Genomic DNA, 22,999 nt, shown 5'->3' on the forward strand with positions numbered 1-22,999 from the left:
ACACAGCAGTATATGTACTATTCAACCACTGTACTACAGTAGCCTACACAGCAGTATATGTACTATTCAACCACTGTACTACAGTAGCCTACACAGCAGTATATGTACTATTCTATAACCACTGTACTACAGTAGCCTACACAGCAGTATATGTACTATTCTATAACCACTGTACTACAGTAGCCTACACAGCAGTATATGTACTATTCAACCACTGTACTACAGTAGCCTACACAGCAGTATATGTACTATTCTATAACCACTGTACTACAGTAGCCTACACAGCAGTATATGTACTATTCAACCACTGTACTACAGTAGCCTACACAGCAGTATATGTACTATTCAACCACTGTACTACAGTAGCCTACACAGCAGTATATGTACTATTCTATAACCAACCACTGTACTACAGTAGCCTACACAGCAGTATATGTACTATTCAACCACTGTACTACAGTAGCCTACACAGCAGTATATGTACTATTCAACCACTGTACTACAGTAGCCTACACAGCAGTATATGTACTATTCTATAACCAACCACTGTACTACAGTAGCCTACACAGCAGTATATGTACTATTCAACCACTGTACTACAGTAGCCTACACAGCAGTATATGTACTATTCTATAACCACTGTACTACAGTAGCCTACACAGCAGTATATGTACTATTCAACCACTGTACTACAGTAGCCTACACAGCAGTATATGTACTATTCAACCACTGTACTACAGTAGCCTACACAGCAGTATATGTACTATTCTATAACCAACCACTGTACTACAGTAGCCTACACAGCAGTATATGTACTATTCAACCACTGTACTACAGTAGCCTACACAGCAGTATATGTACTATTCAACCACTGTACTACAGTAGCCTACACAGCAGTATATGTACTATTCTATAACCACTGTACTACAGTAGCCTACACAGCAGTATATGTACTATTCTATAACCACTGTACTACAGTAGCCTACACAGCAGTATATGTACTATTCAACCACTGTACTACAGTAGCCTACACAGCAGTATATGTACTATTCTATAACCACTGTACTACAGTAGCCTACACAGCAGTATATGTACTATTCTATAACCAACCACTGTACTACAGTAGCCTACACAGCAGTATATGTACTATTCAACCAGTGTACTACAGTAGCCTACACAGCAGTATATGTACTATTCTATAACCAACCACTGTACTACAGTAGCCTACACAGCAGTATATGTACTATTCTATAACCAACCACTGTACTACAGTAGCCTACACAGCAGTATATGTACTATTCTATAACCAACCACTGTACTACAGTAGCCTACACAGCAGTATATGTACTATTACTGTACTACAGTAGCCTACACAGCAGTATATGTACTATTCTATAATGTGTACAGTAGCCTACACAGCAGTATATGTACTATTCTATAACCAACCACTGTACTACAGTAGCCTACACAGCAGTATATGTACTATTCACTGTACTACAGTAGCCTACACAGCAGTATATGTACTATTACTGTACTACAGTAGCCTACACAGCAGTATATGTACTATTCTATAACCACTGTACTACAGTAGCCTACACAGCAGTATATGTACTATTCTATAACCAACCACTGTACTACAGTAGCCTACACAGCAGTATATGTACTATTCACTGTACTACAGTAGCCTACACAGCAGTATATGTACTATTACTGTACTACAGTAGCCTACACAGCAGTATATGTACTATTCTATAATGTACTACAGTAGCCTACACAGCAGTATATGTACTATTCAACCACTGTACTACAGTAGCCTACACAGCAGTATATGTACTATTCTATGTACTATTCAACCACTGTACTACAGTAGCCTACACAGCAGTATATGTACTATTCTATAACCAACCACTGTACTACAGTAGCCTACACAGCAGTATATGTACTACAGTATGTAGTATATGTACTATATGTACTACAGTAGCCTACACAGCAGTATATGTACTATAGTATATGTACTACAGTAGCCTACACAGCAGTATATGTACTATTCTATAATGTGTACATTTCTGTCGAACAGCAGTTGAGTCGACTTCCCTCTCATTTTCGGACTCGTCAAGAACAAAGTTAAAAGGATGTTTCCAGCTGTTTTGGGAGAGAGGGCTAATTTTTACCTTCCAGGCAAGTTTGGTCAAGATCTGAGTGAACGTCTCCACGTCTGCAGTCACAGTGTATGGGTTAACCCAGTTACACCATGAGTTCATTCTGTTGTGTTTAGACACTGTTTTTGACATGAATTCACTGCCAGGTTTCTATTTTCTTCATAGTCAGTGTGTTTCAGAGTTAAATTAACATTGATTTTACAATATAAATGGGGGTCCCAGCGATAGAAATGCCATTAAATGGGGGGTCCGTAAACTAATGCATGTCAAACTGGGGGTCCATGAAATTAAACGGGTTGAGAATCACTGCTAGAGCCGTAAAAATCCTCTCTCATGGGGGTCCCTGGCATATCTTTTCAAATGGGGGTCCACAGGCTAATTCAATTTGGGGGTCCTTGACATGAAAAGGATTGTGAACCATGAGGTGTAAAAGGGGTCTCCAGGGACCCCTCCTGGGTCTTCAGGGACCCCTCCTGGGTCTCCAGGGACCCCTCCTGGGTCTCCAGGGCACAACATGTGGTGCAAATCTTTGAATATAATATTCTCTTTTTGGAATCAAATCTGCAGGATCTTTCCAGCAAGGTGCTTCCCATAGACAGGCCAATCAGTCCTGTGCCGCGCTCTGCGGGGGGTGGGGGGCAGGGGGGGGGGGGGGAGCTGCTGTTAGCGTTTTACGAGGAAACAGATTCTGTTTGAAGTTTTTTATGGTTTTAACGATCACTTCCTGTTAGTTCAACATAACGAGGCTGATGCTCTGATGTTGTTCCACGTTGTCACATGCCCCCCCCCCCCCCCCCCATCACATGCCCCCCCCCCCCCCCATCACATGCCCCCCCCCATCACACTAACCCACTTTGAGAAAACATTTTGACATGTTGATGTTTGCATACTTTTACACTTCGTAGCCTAAAGTATCCTGATACTGTTACTCTACTCTACTCTACCCCTAAAGTATCCTGATACTGTTACTCTACTGTTACTCTACTCTACTCTACCCCTAAAGTATCCTGATACTGTTACTCTACTGTTACTCTACTCTACTCTACCCCTAAAGTATCCTGATACTGTTACTCTACTGTTACTCTACTCTACTCTACCCCTAAAGTATCCTGATACTGTTACTCTACTCTACTCTACCCCTAAAGTATCCTGATACTGTTACTCTACTGTTACTCTACTCTACTCTACCCCTAAAGTATCCTGATACTGTTACTCTACTGTTACTCTACTCTACTCTACCCCTAAAGTATCCTGATACTGTTACTCTACTGTTACTCTACTCTACTCTACCCCTAAAGTATCCTGATACTGTTACTCTACTGTTACTCTACTCTACTCTACCCCTAAAGTATCCTGATACTGTTACTCTACTGTTACTCTACTCTACTCTACCCCTAAAGTATCCTGATACTGTTACTCTTCTCTACTCTACCCCTAAAGTATCCTGATACTGTTACTCTACTGTTACTCTACTCTACTCTACTCTACCCCTAAAGTATCCTGATACTGTTACTCTACTGTTACTCTACTCTACTCTACCCCTAAAGTATCCTGATACTGTTACTCTACTGTTACTCTACTCTACTCTACCCCTAAAGTATCCTGATACTGTTACTCTACTGTTACTCTACTCTACTCTACCCCTAAAGTATCCTGATACTGTTACTCTACTCTACTCTACCCCTAAAGTATCCTGATACTGTTACTCTACTGTTACTCTACTCTACTCTACCCCTAAAGTATCCTGATACTGTTACTCTACTGTTACTCTACTCTACTCTACCCCTAAAGTATCCTGATACTGTTACTCTACTCTACTCTACCCCTAAAGTATCCTGATACTGTTACTCTACTGTTACTCTACTCTACCCCTAAAGTATCCTGATACTGTTACTCTACTCTACTCTACCCCTAAAGTATCCTGATACTGTTACTCTACTGTTACTCTACTCTACCCCTAAAGTATCCTGATACTGTTACTCTACTGTTACTCTACTCTACTCTACCCCTAAAGTATCCTGATACTGTTACTCTACTGTTACTCTACTCTACTCTACCCCTAAAGTATCCTGATACTGTTACTCTACTGTTACTCTACTCTACTCTACCCCTAAAGTATCCTGATACTGTTACTCTACGCTACCATTTTGAACGCAGGAGTTTTGCTGCAGAGTGATCCTCCAGTATAACGTATAGTATATACTTTAACTGTAGTAAATCACACTTCCATAGAGTAAATGTACTTTATACTGTAGTAAATCACACTTCCATCAGAGTAAATGTACTTTATACTGTAGTAAATCACACTTCCATCAGAGTAAAGTTTTTTTAAGCTACGTTTTGTGTGTGTGTGTGTGTGTGTGTGTGTGTGTGTGTGTGTGTGTGTGTGTGTGTGTGTGTGTGTGTGTGTGTGTGTGTGTGTGTGTGTGTGTGTGTGTGTTCTGCTAGGTCTCATAGTTAGTGCTCACTGCGTTCGCAATAAACAAGCACTGAAAATAATGGATAAAAAACCAATGAAATGGCATCATTGCATAATACTACAACATGCTTAGTTTATAATACTACAACATGCTTAGTTTATAATACTACAACATGCTTAGTTTTGACAGTTTTATCAAATTCTCTTTCACTAAAGGTCATTTTCAAATGTGTTCATGACCCCAGCGGACCCCAGCGGTACTCTGTCCTCAGATAAAAGGACCAGATAGACCACCTAGTGGATCACAAGGGGATCAGCAGGACCAGATAGACCACCTAGTGGATCACAAGGGGATCAGCAGGACCAGATAGACCACCTAGTGGATCACAAGGGGATCAGCAGGACCAGATAGACCACCTAGTGGATCACAAGGGGATCAGCAGGACCAGATAGACCACCTAGTGGATCACAAGGGGATCAGCAGGACCAGATAGACCACCTAGTGGATCACAAGGGGATCAGCAGGACCAGATAGACCACCTAGTGGATCACAAGGGGATCAGCAGGACCAGATAGACCACCTAGTGGATCACAAGGGGATCAGCAGGACCAGATAGACCACCTAGTGGATCACAAGGGGATCAGCAGATAAAAGGACCAGATAGACCACCTAGTGGATCACAAGGGGATCAGCAGATAAAAGGACCAGATAGACCACCTAGTGGATCACAAGGGGATCAGCAGATAGACCACCTAGTAGGATCACAAGGGGATCAGCAGATAAAAGGACCAGATAGACCACCTAGTGGATCACAAGGGGATCAGCAGATAGACCACCTAGTGGATCACAAGGGGATCAGCAGGACCAGATAGACCACCTAGTGGATCACAAGGGGATCAGCAGGACCAGATAGACCACCTAGTGGATCACAAGGGGATCAGCAGATAGACCACCTAGTGGATCACAAGGGGATCAGCAGGACCAGATAGACCACCTAGTGGATCACAAGGGGATCAGCAGGACCAGATAGACCACCTAGTGGATCACAAGGGGATCAGCAGGACCAGATAGACCACCTAGTGGATCACAAGGGGATCAGCAGGACCAGATAGACCACCTAGTGGATCACAAGGGGATCAGCAGGACCAGATAGACCACCTAGTGGATCACAAGGGGATCAGCAGATAAAAGGACCAGATAGACCACCTAGTGGATCACAAGGGGATCAGCAGATAAAAGGACCAGATAGACCACCTAGTGGATCACAAGGGGATCAGCAGATAGACCACCTAGTAGGATCACAAGGGGATCAGCAGATAAAAGGACCAGATAGACCACCTAGTGGATCACAAGGGGATCAGCAGATAGACCACCTAGTGGATCACAAGGGGATCAGCAGGACCAGATAGACCACCTAGTGGATCACAAGGGGATCAGCAGGACCAGATAGACCACCTAGTGGATCACAAGGGGATCAGCAGATAGACCACCTAGTGGATCACAAGGGGATCAGCAGGACCAGATAGACCACCTAGTGGATCACAAGGGGATCAGCAGGACCAGATAGACCACCTAGTGGATCACAAGGGGATCAGCAGGACCAGATAGACCACCTAGTGGATCACAAGGGGATCAGCAGATAAAAGGACCAGATAGACCACCTAGTGGATCACAAGGGGATCAGCAGATAAAAGGACCAGATAGACCACCTAGTGGATCACAAGGGGATCAGCAGATAGACCACCTAGTAGGATCACAAGGGGATCAGCAGATAAAAGGACCAGATAGACCACCTAGTGGATCACAAGGGGATCAGCAGATAGACCACCTAGTGGATCACAAGGGGATCAGCTGTCCTCAGATAAAAGGACCAGATAGACCACCTAGTGGATCACAAGGGGATCAGATAAAAGGACCAGATAGACCACCTAGTGGATCACAAGGGGATCAGCAGATAGACCACCTAGTGGATCACAAGGGGACCAGATAGACCACCTAGTGGATCACAAGGGGATCAGCAGATAGACCACCTAGTGGATCACAAGGGGATCAGCAGATAGACCACCTAGTGGATCACAAGGGGATCAGCAGATAAAAGGACCAGATAGACCACCTAGTGGATCACAAGGGGATCAGCAGATAAAAGGACCAGATAGACCACCTAGTGGATCACAAGGGGATCAGCAGATAGACCACCTAGTGGATCACAAGGGGATCAGCAGATAGACCACCTAGTGGATCACAAGGGGATCAGCAGGACCAGATAGACCACCTAGTGGATCACAAGGGGATCAGCAGATAAAAGGACCAGATAGACCACCTAGTGGATCACAAGGGGATCAGCAGATAAAAGGACCAGATAGACCACCTAGTGGATCACAAGGGGATCAGCAGATAGACCACCTAGTAGGATCACAAGGGGATCAGCAGATAAAAGGACCAGATAGACCACCTAGTGGATCACAAGGGGATCAGCAGATAGACCACCTAGTGGATCACAAGGGGATCAGCTGTCCTCAGATAAAAGGACCAGATAGACCACCTAGTGGATCACAAGGGGATCAGATAAAAGGACCAGATAGACCACCTAGTGGATCACAAGGGGATCAGCAGATAGACCACCTAGTGGATCACAAGGGGACCAGATAGACCACCTAGTGGATCACAAGGGGATCAGCAGATAGACCACCTAGTGGATCACAAGGGGATCAGCAGATAGACCACCTAGTGGATCACAAGGGGATCAGCAGATAAAAGGACCAGATAGACCACCTAGTGGATCACAAGGGGATCAGCAGATAAAAGGACCAGATAGACCACCTAGTGGATCACAAGGGGATCAGCAGATAGACCACCTAGTGGATCACAAGGGGATCAGATAGACCACCTAGTGGATCACAAGGGGATCAGCAGATAGACCACCTAGTGGATCACAAGGGGATCAGCAGATAAAAGGACCAGATAGACCACCTAGTGGATCACAAGGGGATCAGCAGATAAAAGGACCAGATAGACCACCTAGTGGATCACAAGGGGATCAGCAGATAGACCACCTAGTGGATCACAAGGGGATCAGCAGATAGACCACCTAGTGGATCACAAGGGGATCAGGACCAGATAGACCACCTAGTGGATCACAAGGGGATCAGGACCAGATAGACCACCTAGTGGATCACAAGGGGATCAGCAGATAAAAGGACCAGATAGACCACCTAGTGGATCACAAGGGGATCAGCAGTACTCTGTCCTCAGATAGACCACCTAGTGGATCACAAGGGGATCAGGACCAGATAGACCACCTAGTGGATCACAAGGGGATCAGGACCAGATAGACCACCTAGTGGATCACAAGGGGATCAGCAGATAAAAGGACCAGATAGACCACCTAGTGGATCACAAGGGGATCAGCAGTACTCTGTCCTCAGATAGACCACCTAGTGGATCACAAGGGGATCAGGACCAGATAGACCACCTAGTGGATCACAAGGGGATCAGCAGCCGGCAACCTCAAAGTAGCAAAGCGTAACACCACATTTGGTCAGTCTTCTTACTCAGTACAAGGGATACACCTGTGGAACTCTTACTCAGTACAAGGGATACACCTGTGGAACTCTTACTCAGTACAAGGGATACACCTGTGGAACTCTTACTCAGTACAAGGGATACACCTGTGGAACTCTTACTCAGTACAAGGGATACACCTGTGGAACTCTTACTCAGTACAAGGGATACACCTGTGGAACTCTTACTCAGTACAAGGGATACACCTGTGGAACTCTTACTCAGTACAAGGGATACACCTGTGGAACTCTTACTCAGTACAAGGGATACACCTGTGGAACTCTTACTCAGTACAAGGGATACACCTGTGGAACTCTTACTCAGTACAAGGGATACACCTGTGGAACTCTTACTCAGTACAAGGGATACACCTGTGGAACTCTTACTCAGTACAAGGGATACACCTGTGGAACGCCCTACCAAGGGATACACCTGTGGAACGCCCTACCAAGGGATACACCTGTGGAACGCCCTACCAACTGAAATAATACACCTGTGGAACGCCCTACCAAGGGATACACCTGTGAAACGCCCTGCCAAGGGATACACCTGTGAAACGCCCTGCCAAGGGATACACCTGTTACACAAGTTAAACTTTGGTTGAAGTCGGGCCAGAGGTGCGAACACTAATACGTTAGGCACATTTAAAACCGTTTTATTTAGTAATTGCTTGTACTTAGATTAGATGTATTTAAATTTGTATGTAAATGATTGTTTTAGGTAGATGCGTAGCAGTAAAAGATAGTTTTTTATGTTTAGATGTATAGAAAGGCCTAACCAGGGACTGGGGTTGCAAATTAGCCTTGGCTACAAACCCTAGGTACAATGCAACGGTTTCATGTTTTACAACTTCATACATTGTTTTTTGTATTGTCCCTGTTAAATAAACGTATAAAAATAAAAAATAAAAATCACACTTCCATCAGAGTAAATGTACTTTATACTGTAGTAAATCACACTTCCATCAGAGTAAATGTACTTTATACTGTAGTAAATCACACTTCCATCAGAGTAAATGTAGCAGGAGGTAGAGAGAGAGAGAGAGAGAGAGAGAGAGAGAGAGAGAGAGAGAGAGAGAGAGAGAGAGAGAGAGAGAGAGATTGAGACAGAGACACAGAGAGAGAGAGAGAGAGAGAGAGAGAGTCCCAGCTGGACGGCCAATGAACACAGAGCAGTTTAGTGAGCAGTTGGACGTACTTACTTACCTCTAGTTTTCTGTGTATTGAGTTAGTCAGCTATACGTTGTGGAGGCAGAACAGAGGTGAGTGTTTTCTGTGTGTTGAGTTAGTCAGATACTCACGTTGTGGAGGCAGAACAGAGGTGAGTGTTTTCTGTGTGTTGAGTTAGTCAGCTACTCACGTTGTGTCAGAACAGAGGTGAGTGTTTTCTGTGTGTTGAGTTAGTCAGCTACTCACATTGTGTCAGAACAGAGGTGAGTGTTTTCTGTGTGTTGAGTTAGTCAGCTACTCACGTTGTGTCAGAACAGAGGTGAGTGTTTTCTGTGTGTTGAGTTAGTCAGCTACTCACGTTGTGTCAGAACAGAGGTGAGTGTTTTCTGTGTGTTGAGTTAGTCAGCTACTCACGTTGTGTCAGAACAGAGGTGAGTGTTTTCTGTGTGTTGAGTTAGTCAGCTACTCACGTTGTGTCAGAACAGAGGTGAGTGTTTTCTGTGTGTTGAGTTAGTCAGCTACTCACATTGTGTCAGAACAGAGGTGAGTGTTTTCTGTGTGTTGAGTTATTCAGATACTCACGTTGTGTCAGAACAGAGGTGAGTGTTTTCTGTCTTAACGTTAATAAGGCCTATTCGTTTTAGAGTTACTGCAGTCAGCTACATTGTGGAGGTGATGTGAGAACAGGTGTGTTTTATTGAGTAGTTAGAGCTTCTTATGAACTGATCTCTGTGTTAAAGAGAGTTAAACTGTGGATTTGGAGCAGGTGAGTGTTTAGTGAGCAGTGAGCAGTGAGCAGTGATCTCTGTGTTAGAGAGAGTTACACTGTGGATGTGGAGTCAGAACAGGTGAGTGTATTCTGAGCAGTTGGACTTACTTATGAACTGACGTCGTCTGTGTTTGGCTCAGCTACGCTGTGAGACAGAATGAGACAGAACAGCTACGATGTGAGACAGAATGAGACAGAACAGCTACGCTGTGCCTGTGAGACAGAATGAGACAGAATGAGACAGAATGAGACAGAACAGCTATGCTGTGAGACAGAGCAGATCTACAATGTGAGTGTTTAGTGATCAGTTACAGCAGTGCAGCACACACACACACACACACACACACACACACACACACACACACACACACACACACACACACACACACACACACACACACATTCACACACCGATGGTGGAGGAAACCATGCAAGGCACAAACCTGCACATCAGGAGCAATCAGGGGTTCAGAGTCTTGCTCAAGGACACTTCCACACTAACTCTGGGGGAGCCCACAGGGATCGAACCGGGACACCTTTCGGCTCCCGTCTGGCCACTCTGCCGCTGATCCACCGCCGCAGCTCACAGTGTGTTAGATCTACAAGCTCACAGTGTGTTAGATCTACAAGCTCACAGTGTGTTAGGAGTGTGCTGTGAGCTTGTAGATCAAGTAAAACCGAGGACCTTCTAAAAATATTACATGATTGTATTTAATGTCATTGCAGTTTCCAAGGAGGATATGATGTCACAGGTTCTCCTGATGAGGGCGCTGTGGTGCCTTCTGTTCCTGCCAGGTGTGTAGAATGACACACTTTGACCTTTCACCCTGAACCTTGACCTTTCACCCTGAACCTTGACCTTTCACCCTGAACCAACATGACCCTAAAGTCCAGAAAAGTGGTTTTCCTGGTGGTAATCCTGGTCTCTAAACTGCCTCCCCCTGGCCAGCCGGGGCGCCCGATGGAGGGGAAAGGAACTGGTCTCTATACTGCCTCCCCCTGGCCAGCCAGGGCGCCTGATGGAGGGGAAAGAAACTGGTCTCTATACTGCCTCCCCCTGGCCAGCCGGGGCGCCTGATGGAGGGGAAAGGAACTGGTTGGAATAACGTGTTCCTTCCACGCGCTACGTCCAACCAGGGAAACTCCCCCCTGTCAGGTGTAAAGGAGCAACTTGGACGCTCAGGCATGAAGGAAGCATGAGTTCAAGTCCGTTGCTCTCCCCAGGTTGGCGGAGGGTGTGTAGAGCCCAGGATCACATTAGATAATTGACACAGGGGTGAAAAATGGGCTACAAAACCGTGGGATAAAAAAAAGAAAAAAAAGAACAGTTGTTTTCAACCAGGGGTCCTTGAGGGGGTTCCAGGTGGTCCCCAGTGGTCCGGGGACCCCCAGGGGTCCTACAGGGGGTTCCAGGTGGTCCCCAGTGGTCCGGGGACCCCCAGTGGTCCTTGAGGGGGTTCCAGGTGGTCCCCAGTGGTCCTGGGACCCCCAGGGGTCCTTGAGGGGGTTCCAGGTGGTCCCCAGTGGTCCGGGGACCCCCAGGGGTCCTTGAGGGGGTTCCAGGTGGTCCCCAGGGGTCCTTGAGGGGGTTCCAGGTGGTCACCAGTGGTCCGGGGACCCCCAGGGGTCCTTGAGGGGGTTCCAGGTGGTCACCAGTGGTCCGGGGACCCCCAGGGGTCCTTGAGGGGGTTCCAGGTGGTCCCCATCAACCCATGCAGCTAAACTATGGAAAGCTGGTAACCAAATGGACCCTTATAGATCTTGGTTTCATTTTATGCTCTCAAGAGTTAAATTATTGTTAAACATCTGCATTATAATTTATTACATGAAGTCTACACAATTAGAGAATGTAGAGTTTATTCTAAAATAAAACTCATCAAATGGTGAGGGGGGGGGGGGGGGGGGGGGGCGTTCCATGGGGGTTGGGGGGGGGTGGTTTGGTGACTCAGATGCAGAATAAATAATGGACCCGGTGTCAAAAAGAACCACTGGTTCAGAACATGGATGAGCAGATACTACTGTACTGTACGGTACGGTACGGTACGGTACGGTACGGTACGGTACGGTACTGCACTGCACTGCACTGCACTGCACGGTACGGTACGGTACTGTACTGTACTGTACTGCACTGCACGGTACTGTACTGTACTGTACTGTACTGTACTGTACTGTACTGCACTGTACTGTACTGTACTGTACTGTACTGTACTGTACTGTACTGTACTGTACTGTACTGCACTGCACTGTACTGTACTGTACTGTACTGTACGGTATGTACTACTGCACTAAAAGCATGGAATACGGAGGTGTATATTACAGGAAACTCCCGTTAAACTTTCCAACAAACTCTGGTAAACTCCCGAATTGTACCGGTAATATAATTACCGTATATTAACTGTATTATTACCGTATATTAACTGTATTATTACCGTATATTAACTGTATTATTACCGTATATTAACTGTATTATTACCGTATATTAACTGTATTATTACCGTATATTAACTGTATATGTACCATCACACCTGTATATTACCGTATATTAACTGTATTGCTGCTAAACTTGAGGTTTACGGCAAAATACAGTGTCCATAATTGCCCGTTAACTCCTCTTTTCACGCAGTGTCAGTGTACTAATGATGAGCAGATTGAACTGAACTGTATAATATAATGATGAGCAGATTGAACTGAACTGTATAATAATATAATGATGAGCAGATTGAACTGAACTGTATAATATAATGATGAGCAGATTGAACTGAACTGTATAATCCTATAATGATGAGCAGATTGAACTGAACTGTATAATAATATAATGATGAGCAGATTGAACTGAACTGTATAATAATATAATGATGAGCAGATTGAACTGAACTGTATAATGATGAGCAGATTGAACTGAACTGTATAATAATATAATGATGAGCAGATTGAACTGAACTGTATAATGATGAGCAGATTGAACTGAACTGTATAATAATATAATGATGAGCAGATTGAACTGAACTGTATAATGATGAGCAGATTGAACTGAACTGTATAATAATATAATGATGAGCAGATTGAACTGAACTGTATAATGATGAGCAGATTGAACTGAACTGTATAATGATGAGCAGATTGAACTGAACTGTATAATGATGAGCAGATTGAACTGAACTGTATAATAATATAATGATGAGCAGATTGAACTGAACTGTATAATAATATAATGATGAGCAGATTGAACTGAACTGTATAATAATATAATGATGAGCAGATTGAACTGAACTGTATAATAATATAATGATGAGCAGATTGAACTGAACTGTATAATGATGAGCAGATTGAACTGAACTGTATCATCCCTAACAGATAAACAGCACTGTTGTAAAACACGCACGCACGCACGCACGCACGCACGCACGCACGCACGCACGCACGCACGCACGCACGCACGCACGCACGCACGCACGCACACTTGTAAATTGTTCTTCCTCTTTGTTCTGGCTGTAGATTTGCTAGAAGGAACGTCTCTGGTGAAGATAAAGAATGCTCAAGGTACAGTAGAGTTAAATGACATTGTTTTATTAATACATTTATACAGTAGAGTTAAATGACATTGTTTTATTAATACATTTATACAGTAGAGTTAAATGACATTGTTTTATTAATACATTTATACAGTAGAGTTAAATTACATTGTTTTATTAATACATTTATACAGTAGAGTTAAATGACATTGTTTTATTAATACATTTATACAGTAGAGTTAAATTACATTGTTTTAAAGGTAAGTTAAGTTGATTTGATCAGTGATACTATATTTAAGATAAAGGTTACCATAGTTAGTTTAGTTACCGGTAGTTTATTTGTTGAAAACAATACAGTTATACTGTATTGTTTTTAACAAATGACCGAAATAAAATAAACTACCGGTAACAGTTATACAAATAGTCACCTTGAAGTAGTAGTAGAATAGAAGTACACGGTTTATGTATATAGAAAGCAAATGAGGTTAAAATATTACATTACAGAGCTAAACAAAAAAAAAGAAAAAACAGAAGATTTATATTTATAATGATGGTAGTACCAACATTAACAATAATAATAATAATAATTATTATTATTATAATATATTATATAATATACAATATTTAACATACATTACTATTCATTTATTGCTATATACCTATCAATGACCTTTGCTTTATATAGTTTCTTGAATGTTTTTATTGAGCTGGACATTTAAAGTTCATTATCTAGTGAGTTCCACATTACTCCAATGACTGATATGCATCTATGTTTGGTGTTGGTTCTGGCCTTAATTGGCTCTAATATGGCGGTTATAGTATTATAATCTGCTCCGTGCTGTGACCTGCGTGGTGTTTTAACTAAGCATTATGCTATTCTTTAGCTATTGAAAAATAGCAGATCTACAAGCTCATAGCGCCACCTTTGTTTGTTTTCTGTTGTTCTCAAACAGGAAACCTGAGGATAGACTCGACTCACGCCAATGACTTCCTGTCTCATTCTCGGCCCAAGAGGAGCGTGGAACCCAAGTGGTATCGAGGAACGCCCGACTTCCAGAGTTACTACCGATTCTACAACAGTATCGGACACACTGAAGGAGTATGTTCCTTTAAATACTATTATTATTATTATTATTATTATTGTTGTTGTTGTTGTTGTTGTTGTTGTTAATAATACTTTATGTTGTGTTGTGTTGTGGTGTGGTGGTGGTGGTGTGGTGGTGGTGTGGTGTGGTGTGGTGTGGTGGTGTGGTGGTGGTGTGGTGGTGGAGTGGTGTGGTGTGGTGTGGTGGTGTGGTGGTGGTGTGGTGTGGTGTGGTGTGGTGGTGTGGTGTGGTGTGGTGGTGGAGTGGTGTGGTGTGGTGTGGTGTGGTGTGGTGTGGTGGTATGGTGTGGTGTGGTGTGGTGTGGTGTGGTGGTGTGGTGGTGGAGTGTGGTGGAGTGTGGTGTGGTGTGGTGGTGGTGTGGTGTGGTGTGGTGTGGTGTGGTGTGGTGTGGTGTGGTGTGGTGTGGTGTGGTGTGGTGTGGTGTGGTGTGGTGTGGTGATATTATATTATATGTGATTTTCCAGCTGTACGAGATCGACAGGATCCGGATGCTGTACCAACAGATGCGCCACCTAGAGGTGGAACACGGGGCCGACGCCTCCAGCTACCAGAACGCCCTGGGGGTCCAGCCCACCACCCCCCCGCCCCCTCCCACCACCCAGCCCCCCCCTCCACCCCCCACCACCACCCAGCCCCCTCCCCCCCCCACCACCACCCTCGACCCACTGGCCGACGCTGACATCATCTTCCTGTGCAACCCCAAAGACAAGATGTGTCGGCCCAGCATCGTCTATCTGCCAGCAGGGGGCGTCCCGGTGCTGTGTGACCCGCGCTACGACCCAGCCTGCAGGTCAGTGTGACCCATTTATATATCTACGATCGATACCGGGTACTCGATAAGCCCAAAGCTTATCCATACCGGGTACTCGATAAGCCCGAAGCTTATCGATACCGGGTACTCGATAAGCCCAAAGCTTATTGATACCGGGTACTGGATAAGCCCAAAGCTTATCGATACCGGGTACTCGATAAGCCCAAAGCTTATTGATACCGGGTACTGGATAAGCCCAAAGCTTATCGATAGCGGGTACTGGATAAGCCCAAAGCTTATCGATACCGGGTACTGGATAAGCCCGAAGCTTATCGATACCGGGTACTGGATAAGCCCAAAGCTTATGGATACCGGGTACTGGATAAGCCCAAAGCTTATCGATACCGGGTACTCGATAAGCCCAAAGCTTATCGATACCGGGTACTGGATAAGCCCAAAGCTTATTGATACCGGGTACTCGATAAGCCCGAATCTCATCGATACCGGGTACTCGATAAGCCCGAAGCTCATCGATACCGGGTACTCGATAAGCCCGAAGCTTATCCATACCGGGTACTCGATAAGCCCGAAGCTTATCGATACCGGGTCGATAACGGGTACTCGATAAGCTTGTTATCGGGTTTTTCCGGGTATGCATGGGTTTAAATGTCTCCTTTAATCTCTACCCTGCAGACCCAAGACGGAGGAGGAGCTACTCGCCGAGGCCGCCACCCAGGCTCCTCCCCCTGCACCAGTAAAGGTGGAGCCAGCCCCGACAACTCCTCCCCCTCCCCCTCCTCCTCCCCCCCCGGTCAAAGGCATGGAGTACGACTGCGACCCCTACTGGGACCCCGACTGCCTCATCGACCACCCCCCCCGCGTGGGCGTCGCCCAAGAGACCACGCTGGAGGCGGAGCCAGCAGAGGCCACGCCCCCCGTCAAGGAGGAGGAGGTGAAGGCGGTGGTCGAACCTGCCCAGGAGAAGATAAGCCCTTTGTTTGACCCTTACGACTGGAAACGAGATCTGTACGACCCCAACGCCTTCGTAGAGCCCGACGTGGATGAAGAGTAGATAGATAAATACACCCCAACGCCTTCTCTGACATGCAGATTTGCTCAGAGACAGACAAAACAAGCATTAAACTCTGTTCATTGTTAATGGCGTTTTTAATGTTTTTCTAGACAAACAAACCTTCAGGGCGCCCCTCATAAAGAGAAGAACATGCAGGATCTCTGTAATGAATTGATTAAAACAAATGAAATTTTAACATTTTAAAGAAATTGTAAAGAAAATACTGTAATTGTGTAAGAGAAATAACTTTGAAAAATAATCAGTAGTTATTTGGCAAATAAATGTGTGTTGTGAAAAACCGTATCGTGAGTCGAGTGAATCCCTGTTAGTCTCTCGAGACTGTTGACAATTCAATGGAAAAAGAGGGCACTGTATTTTCTTTGCATTTATTTGCATTGTTTTCAACGAGGGCGGCACAAATATCAGCAAATTCTATGTGTGCAACATGGCAACTGTTTTAATGTATTGTACAGTAACAACTAAAGTCTCTTTAATGTTTATGTTGTACTATTACTAAAAAAAGATCTAAAATAAAGGGATTTAAGATCATTAAAGCTGGGCTGTTGCCCTGATATGAGTCCAGTGCATTCTTTCCGGTCCAGGACTTTGTCACTGTTCGCTATGCTCTTCACCAATAGAGGTCTATGTAGGAGAGCCTCCATTGGACTGAAGCCAGCACCTTGCAATGGGTCTGGTCCACAAGATTCGATACTCCACCAAGATACCCATGTACCTGTCTAGATACTTCCTTAATGTCAACAAAGTCCACACCCACAACACCAGAGGGAGTGCAACGAACCATGTACAACGCAGATTCGGCACAAACAAGGGACTAAATTCTTTTCGCTCCTATGCCACCAAAATGTGGAACACCCTACCAACAGTCATTAAGACATGCGAATCCCTTGACTCCTTCAAAACCGCTCTCAAAGGGCACCTACGGATGGCTGGAATTCGAAACTGGCCCCCGTAAAATCTGAATCCCCCCCACCGCCCCCCCCCCCCCCTTTTCCCCTCACTGTATATGTTTCTTTTCCCTTTTTACCTCCTTTATGATGAATTCCTGTTCTGTTCTTTGTCTATATAGAAATGTCTATTTGTACGTCTCTAAATGTTTTGATGAATTGAACATGGTGGACCCTGTTGTAAACAAGTGTAATGCTTAATTGGGTCGTCCACTCACAGTTAACAGCCTTTGTATTGAGTTTGTGCTTGAAATGTACTGTAATTCTGCAAACTGTTAATACAATTTTCAATCAATCAATCAATAGCTCTAATGTGCTTACGCATTAGAGCTATGGACCAGAGCTATTTAAAACCATGAGTGATTCTCACATCAAGGACTCCCCCCCCCCCCCCCCCCCCCCCTCCATGAAGGACCCCCAGATTAAAATGTATCTGTCTATTCCACATTTGTCGCTTTTTTCTCCAATATTTGTTTTGTTGATAATAGCCGATCCACAAGCTCACAACGCGTCGCATGGCGATGCGTTGTGAGCTTGTAGATCGGCTATTTTCAACAGCCTATAGTTTTGGGCTTGTTTTCACAGACCTGGTTTGCTTGTTTCTCTCTGGCAAAACCTGGCAACAACAACAACACCGCTCCTGTCAGAAGGTCCAGCATCATCAGCAGCAGCGTCCATTTGGTTTCCGTCTGTTAAAATAAACCCTTTTAATGTTTTAATTTTAATCCAATCTGCACATTATTATCACCTGGCGAACTGCGTCATTAAGACAGGTAATTAATTATGATGTAGTAATTAGTGTAATAGTTTACCGGTGTTAGGTTGCATTGTGTTCTAACGGCTACATTGTAACGGTATTATTATTAGCTTCACAACCGTTAGGTTGCATTGTGTTCTAACTTCTAACGGCTACATTGTAACGGCCGTTAGGTTGCATTGTGTTCTAATACGGCTACATTGTAACGGTCCGTTGTTATTATTAGCTAGGCGGCTAACGGTCTGAGCTAGCAGGGCACAGAGCAGATCTACAAGCTGCGTCCATCCTTTATAACTCTAGGGTCCACAGCTTGTAGATCTGTTCCGTTTCTGTCCGCAGGCTGTCTGTCGTTAGACATGGTGGTGACGTCATGGAACACAGACATAAAGACAGCTTTGTTGTTGTTCTTCACATGATACTGAATCAGTTATTATTATATTCATGTCAAAAGGCTGATTATTATTATTATATTCATGTCAAAAGGCTACTCTGTAAAACATTAACCCATTTTGGACTGAGGTCGATTAAAAAAAAGGCTTCTAAATACTAACATTTTTCTGAAAAACCTATGTTTCTATGTCAGTGGTGCTCAACCTTTTTCATGTCAAGGACCCCCAGAATTATCTCTATTGGGCCACGGACCCCCATCTCAAAATATGTAGTTCCAGGGACCCCCCAGAAGAAAATATTTTAGTTAAAAATGTTCCATCAATCATGGCTTTCTGAGCCGATGGACTTTCAAAGCATTAAATAATATTCAATCTACACATTTCATATGAAGCAGTTTAATAATTCATCCTTAACCTTAAAACCTACACATTGATATACACAACACAGTTAATCTATGAACCAATATGTAACATAATCTGGGCACCATGGAATGAATTCTGTACTGGCCATATATGGAGCGTGTCTTGAGTGTACAGGGTTTGATGAGGTCAGGTCAACATATGGAACGTCAGAACAGGTCAGCTCCATATAGATCCAAGCGTGGCAGCGGGGGCAGTGTCTTGAGTGTACAGGGTTTGATGAGGTCAGATCAACATATATGGAGATCTAAGGGTGGTAGTGGGGACATGTTCTTGGGCCATTTGAGAACCGGCTGCCAGTTGCGGCTGCAATAATAACTTTAGGGCATGCCTGTCTAGAGTTTAAATGGACAGGTATCAGTCAACAGGCCTGTCTAGAGTTTAAATGGACAGGTATCAGTCAACAGGCCCGTCTAGAGTTTAAATGGACAGGTATCAGTCAACAGGCCCGTCTAGAGTTTAAATGGACATGTATCAGTCAACAGGCCCGTCTAGAGTTTAAATGGACAGGTATCAGTCAACAGGCCCGTCTAGAGTTTAAATGGACAGGTATCAGTCAACAGGCCCGTCTAGAGTTTAAATGGACAGGTATCAGTCAACAGGCCTGTCTAGAGTTTAATGGACAGGTATCAGTCAACAGGCCCTTCTAGAGTTTAAATGGACAGGTATCAGTCAACAGGCCCGTCTAGAGTTTAAATGGACAGGTATCAGTCAACAGGCCCGTCTAGAGTTTAAATGGACAGGTATCAGTCAACAGGCCCGTCTAGAGTTTAAATGGACAGGTATCAGTCAACGGGCCCGTCTAGAGTTTAAATGGACAGGTATCAGTCAACGGGCCCGTCTAGAGTTTAAATGGACAGGTATCAGTCAACGGGCCTGTCTAGAGTTTAAATGGACAGGTATCAGTCAACAGGCCCGTCTAGTGTTTAAATGGACAGGTGTCAGTCAACAGGCCCGTCTAGAGTTTAAATGGACAGGTATCAGTCAACAGGCCCGTCTAGAGTTTAAATGGACAGGTGTCAGTCAACAGGCCCGTCTAGAGTTTAAATGGACAGGTATCAGTCAACAGGCCCGTATAGAGTTTAAATGGACAGGTGTCAGTCAACAGGCCCGTCTAGAGTTTAAATGGACAGGTATCAGTCAACAGGGAGACATCGAAGAGGAAGGATGGATGGGGAAGGATCAACATATGGAATGTCAGAACAGGCCAGCTCCATATATGGAGATCTAAGGGTTTGAGGTCAGATGTAGAGTTGCTGGCCGGCTCCATATATGCAGATCTATAGGCTATCCAGGGTTTGATGAGGTCAGTGTCGTGATCTTTATATATGGAGACGGCCATATATGGAGCCGAGCGTCACCATACATGGTGATGTGAAGTGTCACGAGAAATGATACAATTACAATTTACAATTTAGGCATTTAGCAGACGCTCTTAATCCAGAGCGATTTACACAAGAACACATTAAGCAAGAACAAAAAGCATGGCATTACATCACATATATAAAAAGTAGTGATCATGAAACATGCGTAAGCTAAGAACGTAACAGTGGAATATCTATATAATGAAACTATACTATACTATACTATACTATACTATACTATACTATACTATACATATGTACTATGAAGTGCTATGACTACATACAATGCAATTCTAGTGCTGTTCTAGTGCTGTCTACGTAACATGCTATAAGTCTGTTTAAAATGCTATCTAAGTCTACATAAAGTGCTATCTAAGGGGCTAGGGGGGGGGCTATGGGCTAAGGGAGGGGCTACGGGCTAGGGGAGGGGCTACGGGCTAGGGGGGGGCTACGGGCTAGGGGGGGGGGCTACGGGCTAAGGGAGGGGCTAGGGGAGGGGCTACGGGCTAGGGGAGGGGCTACGGGCTAGGGGAGGGGCTACGGGCTAAGGGAGGGGCTACGGCCATGATGGAGTCTGAAGAGGTGGGTTTTCAGACTACGGCGGTTGTCCAGTGAGTCACTGACCCCCACCCTACTGAGGAGGGGGGGGAATCAGTCCTTTGAGCTTTATTATTACACACGCATCAATGTGTCTGTCTGTCTGTCTGTCTGTCTGTCTGTCTGTCTGTCTGTCTGTCTGTCTGTCTGTCTGTCTGTCTGTCTGCAGCACCATGTCAGATAAGAGCCGGTCTGTCTCTCTGCCTGTCTGTCTGCAGCACCATGTCAGATAAGAGCCTGTCTGTCTCTCTGCCTGTCTGTCTGTCTCTCTGCCTGTCTGTTTGTCTCTCTGCCTGTCTGTCTCACAGTACCATGTCAGATAAGAGTGAGCTGAAGGCGGAGCTAGAGAGGAAGAAGCAACGCATCGCTCAGATCAGAGAAGAGAAGAAGAGAAAAGAGGAAGAGAAGAAGAAGAAAGATGTGAGTAAAACACCTCATATTACCATGCTGCCCCCTAGTGACCCTATAGGGTAATAACAACCTGATTAATAACATAACATAACATAACATAACATAACATAACATAACATAACATAACATAACATACATAACATAACATCATAATAATAATATAACAACCTGATTACCGGGTGCAGAGCCGGATTTACCTTGCTGAGGGCCCCCCGGGCTGGAGCAAATTTGAGGGCCACCCACCCTTGGGGCGCGCAGGTGCCCCAAGGGTGTGACAACAACCTGTTAATTAACAACCTGATTACCGGGTGTGAAACAACTTTTAATATGATTTTTGTAGAATTAATTCTGCTTGGTACATTTTTGTATTGCGCATAGTTAATGAGATAATTTGCATATTAGACACATTAGCTGAATTAAAGATATAATAAATACATGAATGTATAATATGGCAATAAGTCTCTTGTGCTGGAAAATAGGAGGTTTTTAAAAATATCCATTGAATCGTATCGAAAATCGTATCGAATCGAATCGTGTTGAATGAATTGAATCGTGGGTTAGGTGAATCGTGTTGAATTGAATTGAATCGTGGGTTAGGTGAATCGTGTTGAATTGAATTGAATCGTGGGTTAGGTGAATCGTGTTGAATTGAATTGAATCGTGGGTTAGGTGAATCGTGTTGAATTGAATTGAATCGTGGGTTAGGTGAATCGTGTTGAATTGAATTGAATCGTGGGTTAGGTGAATCGTGTTGAATTGAATTGAATCGTGGGTTAGGTGAATCGTGACAGAGTAACTACGGTAGTAACTACGGTAGTAACTACGGTAGTAACTACGGTAGTAACTACGGCAGCCCGCTGGCGAGTGCAAGAGAGATTTACCGTAAATACCCTAGTTAAAGGGAAAAACAATTTTCTTTTTTGACATCGTCCAAATCCAAAAATCACGATTTAATCGTGCAGCCCTACACCCTAGGCAGGGCTGGATTGATTGATTGATTGATTGATTGATTGATTGAAGTATTTACAAATTAACAGTTTTCAGAATGGGTTCATTTCACATGAAAGCACTAAGGTTGGGCGATATAGCAAAGTTTTCCCATCGCCCATCGTCTGCCAAAGATCGCCAATAGACGATATATTCGTGCAATGTGATTACAGTTTAGCGGGTCGCGAGTCTAAAAAAAGACAGATCCACAAGCTCTTAACGCAGCGCGTCGCGTCAGCGCAGATGCGCCGGTCTCTGCAGCGCCCTTTGCAACACGTTGAGAGCTTGTAGATCTGTCTGTTATTGATAACGTGAACGAACCCTGACACCAGCGCTGCGAAAACCGCAGACAACGACCGTCTCTGATACACTGTAATCAGCCATCAGCTGGGTGAGCTGAACCAGACGGTAATCAGCCATCAGCTGGGTGGAGCTGAACCAGAGTGTAATCAGGCCATCAGCTGGGTGGAGCTGAAACCAGAATGTAATTAGCCATCAGCTGGGTGGAGCTGAACCAGAGTGTAAATCAGCCATCAGCTGGGTGGAGCTGAACCAGAGTGTAATTAGCCCATCAGCTGGGTGGAGCTGAC

The 22,999-nt window shown here is 44.5% G+C and overlaps 1 protein-coding gene across 1 annotated transcript in view; it reads left to right on the forward strand.

Annotated features, from left to right (window-relative positions):
• Positions 1 to 16,519, forward strand: part of LOC306919106 (uncharacterized protein) — a gene marked incomplete at its 3' end in the record, with an annotated part of 36,062 nt that extends 19,543 nt beyond the window's left edge. Inside the window, exons 6-10 of the mRNA XM_079531940.1 lie at positions 10,805 to 10,873; positions 13,574 to 13,618; positions 14,544 to 14,689; positions 15,161 to 15,486; positions 16,141 to 16,519. Coding sequence (XP_079388066.1) covers positions 10,805 to 10,873; positions 13,574 to 13,618; positions 14,544 to 14,689; positions 15,161 to 15,486; positions 16,141 to 16,519 — 965 coding nt within the window. The remainder of the gene's footprint in view (positions 1 to 10,804; positions 10,874 to 13,573; positions 13,619 to 14,543; positions 14,690 to 15,160; positions 15,487 to 16,140) is intronic.
• Positions 16,520 to 22,999: the final 6,480 nt, after the last annotated feature.

Source organism: Electrona antarctica (assembly GCF_951216825.1).
Source record: "Electrona antarctica genome assembly, contig: scaffold_196, whole genome shotgun sequence".
NCBI lineage: Eukaryota > Metazoa > Chordata > Actinopteri > Myctophiformes > Myctophidae > Electrona > Electrona antarctica.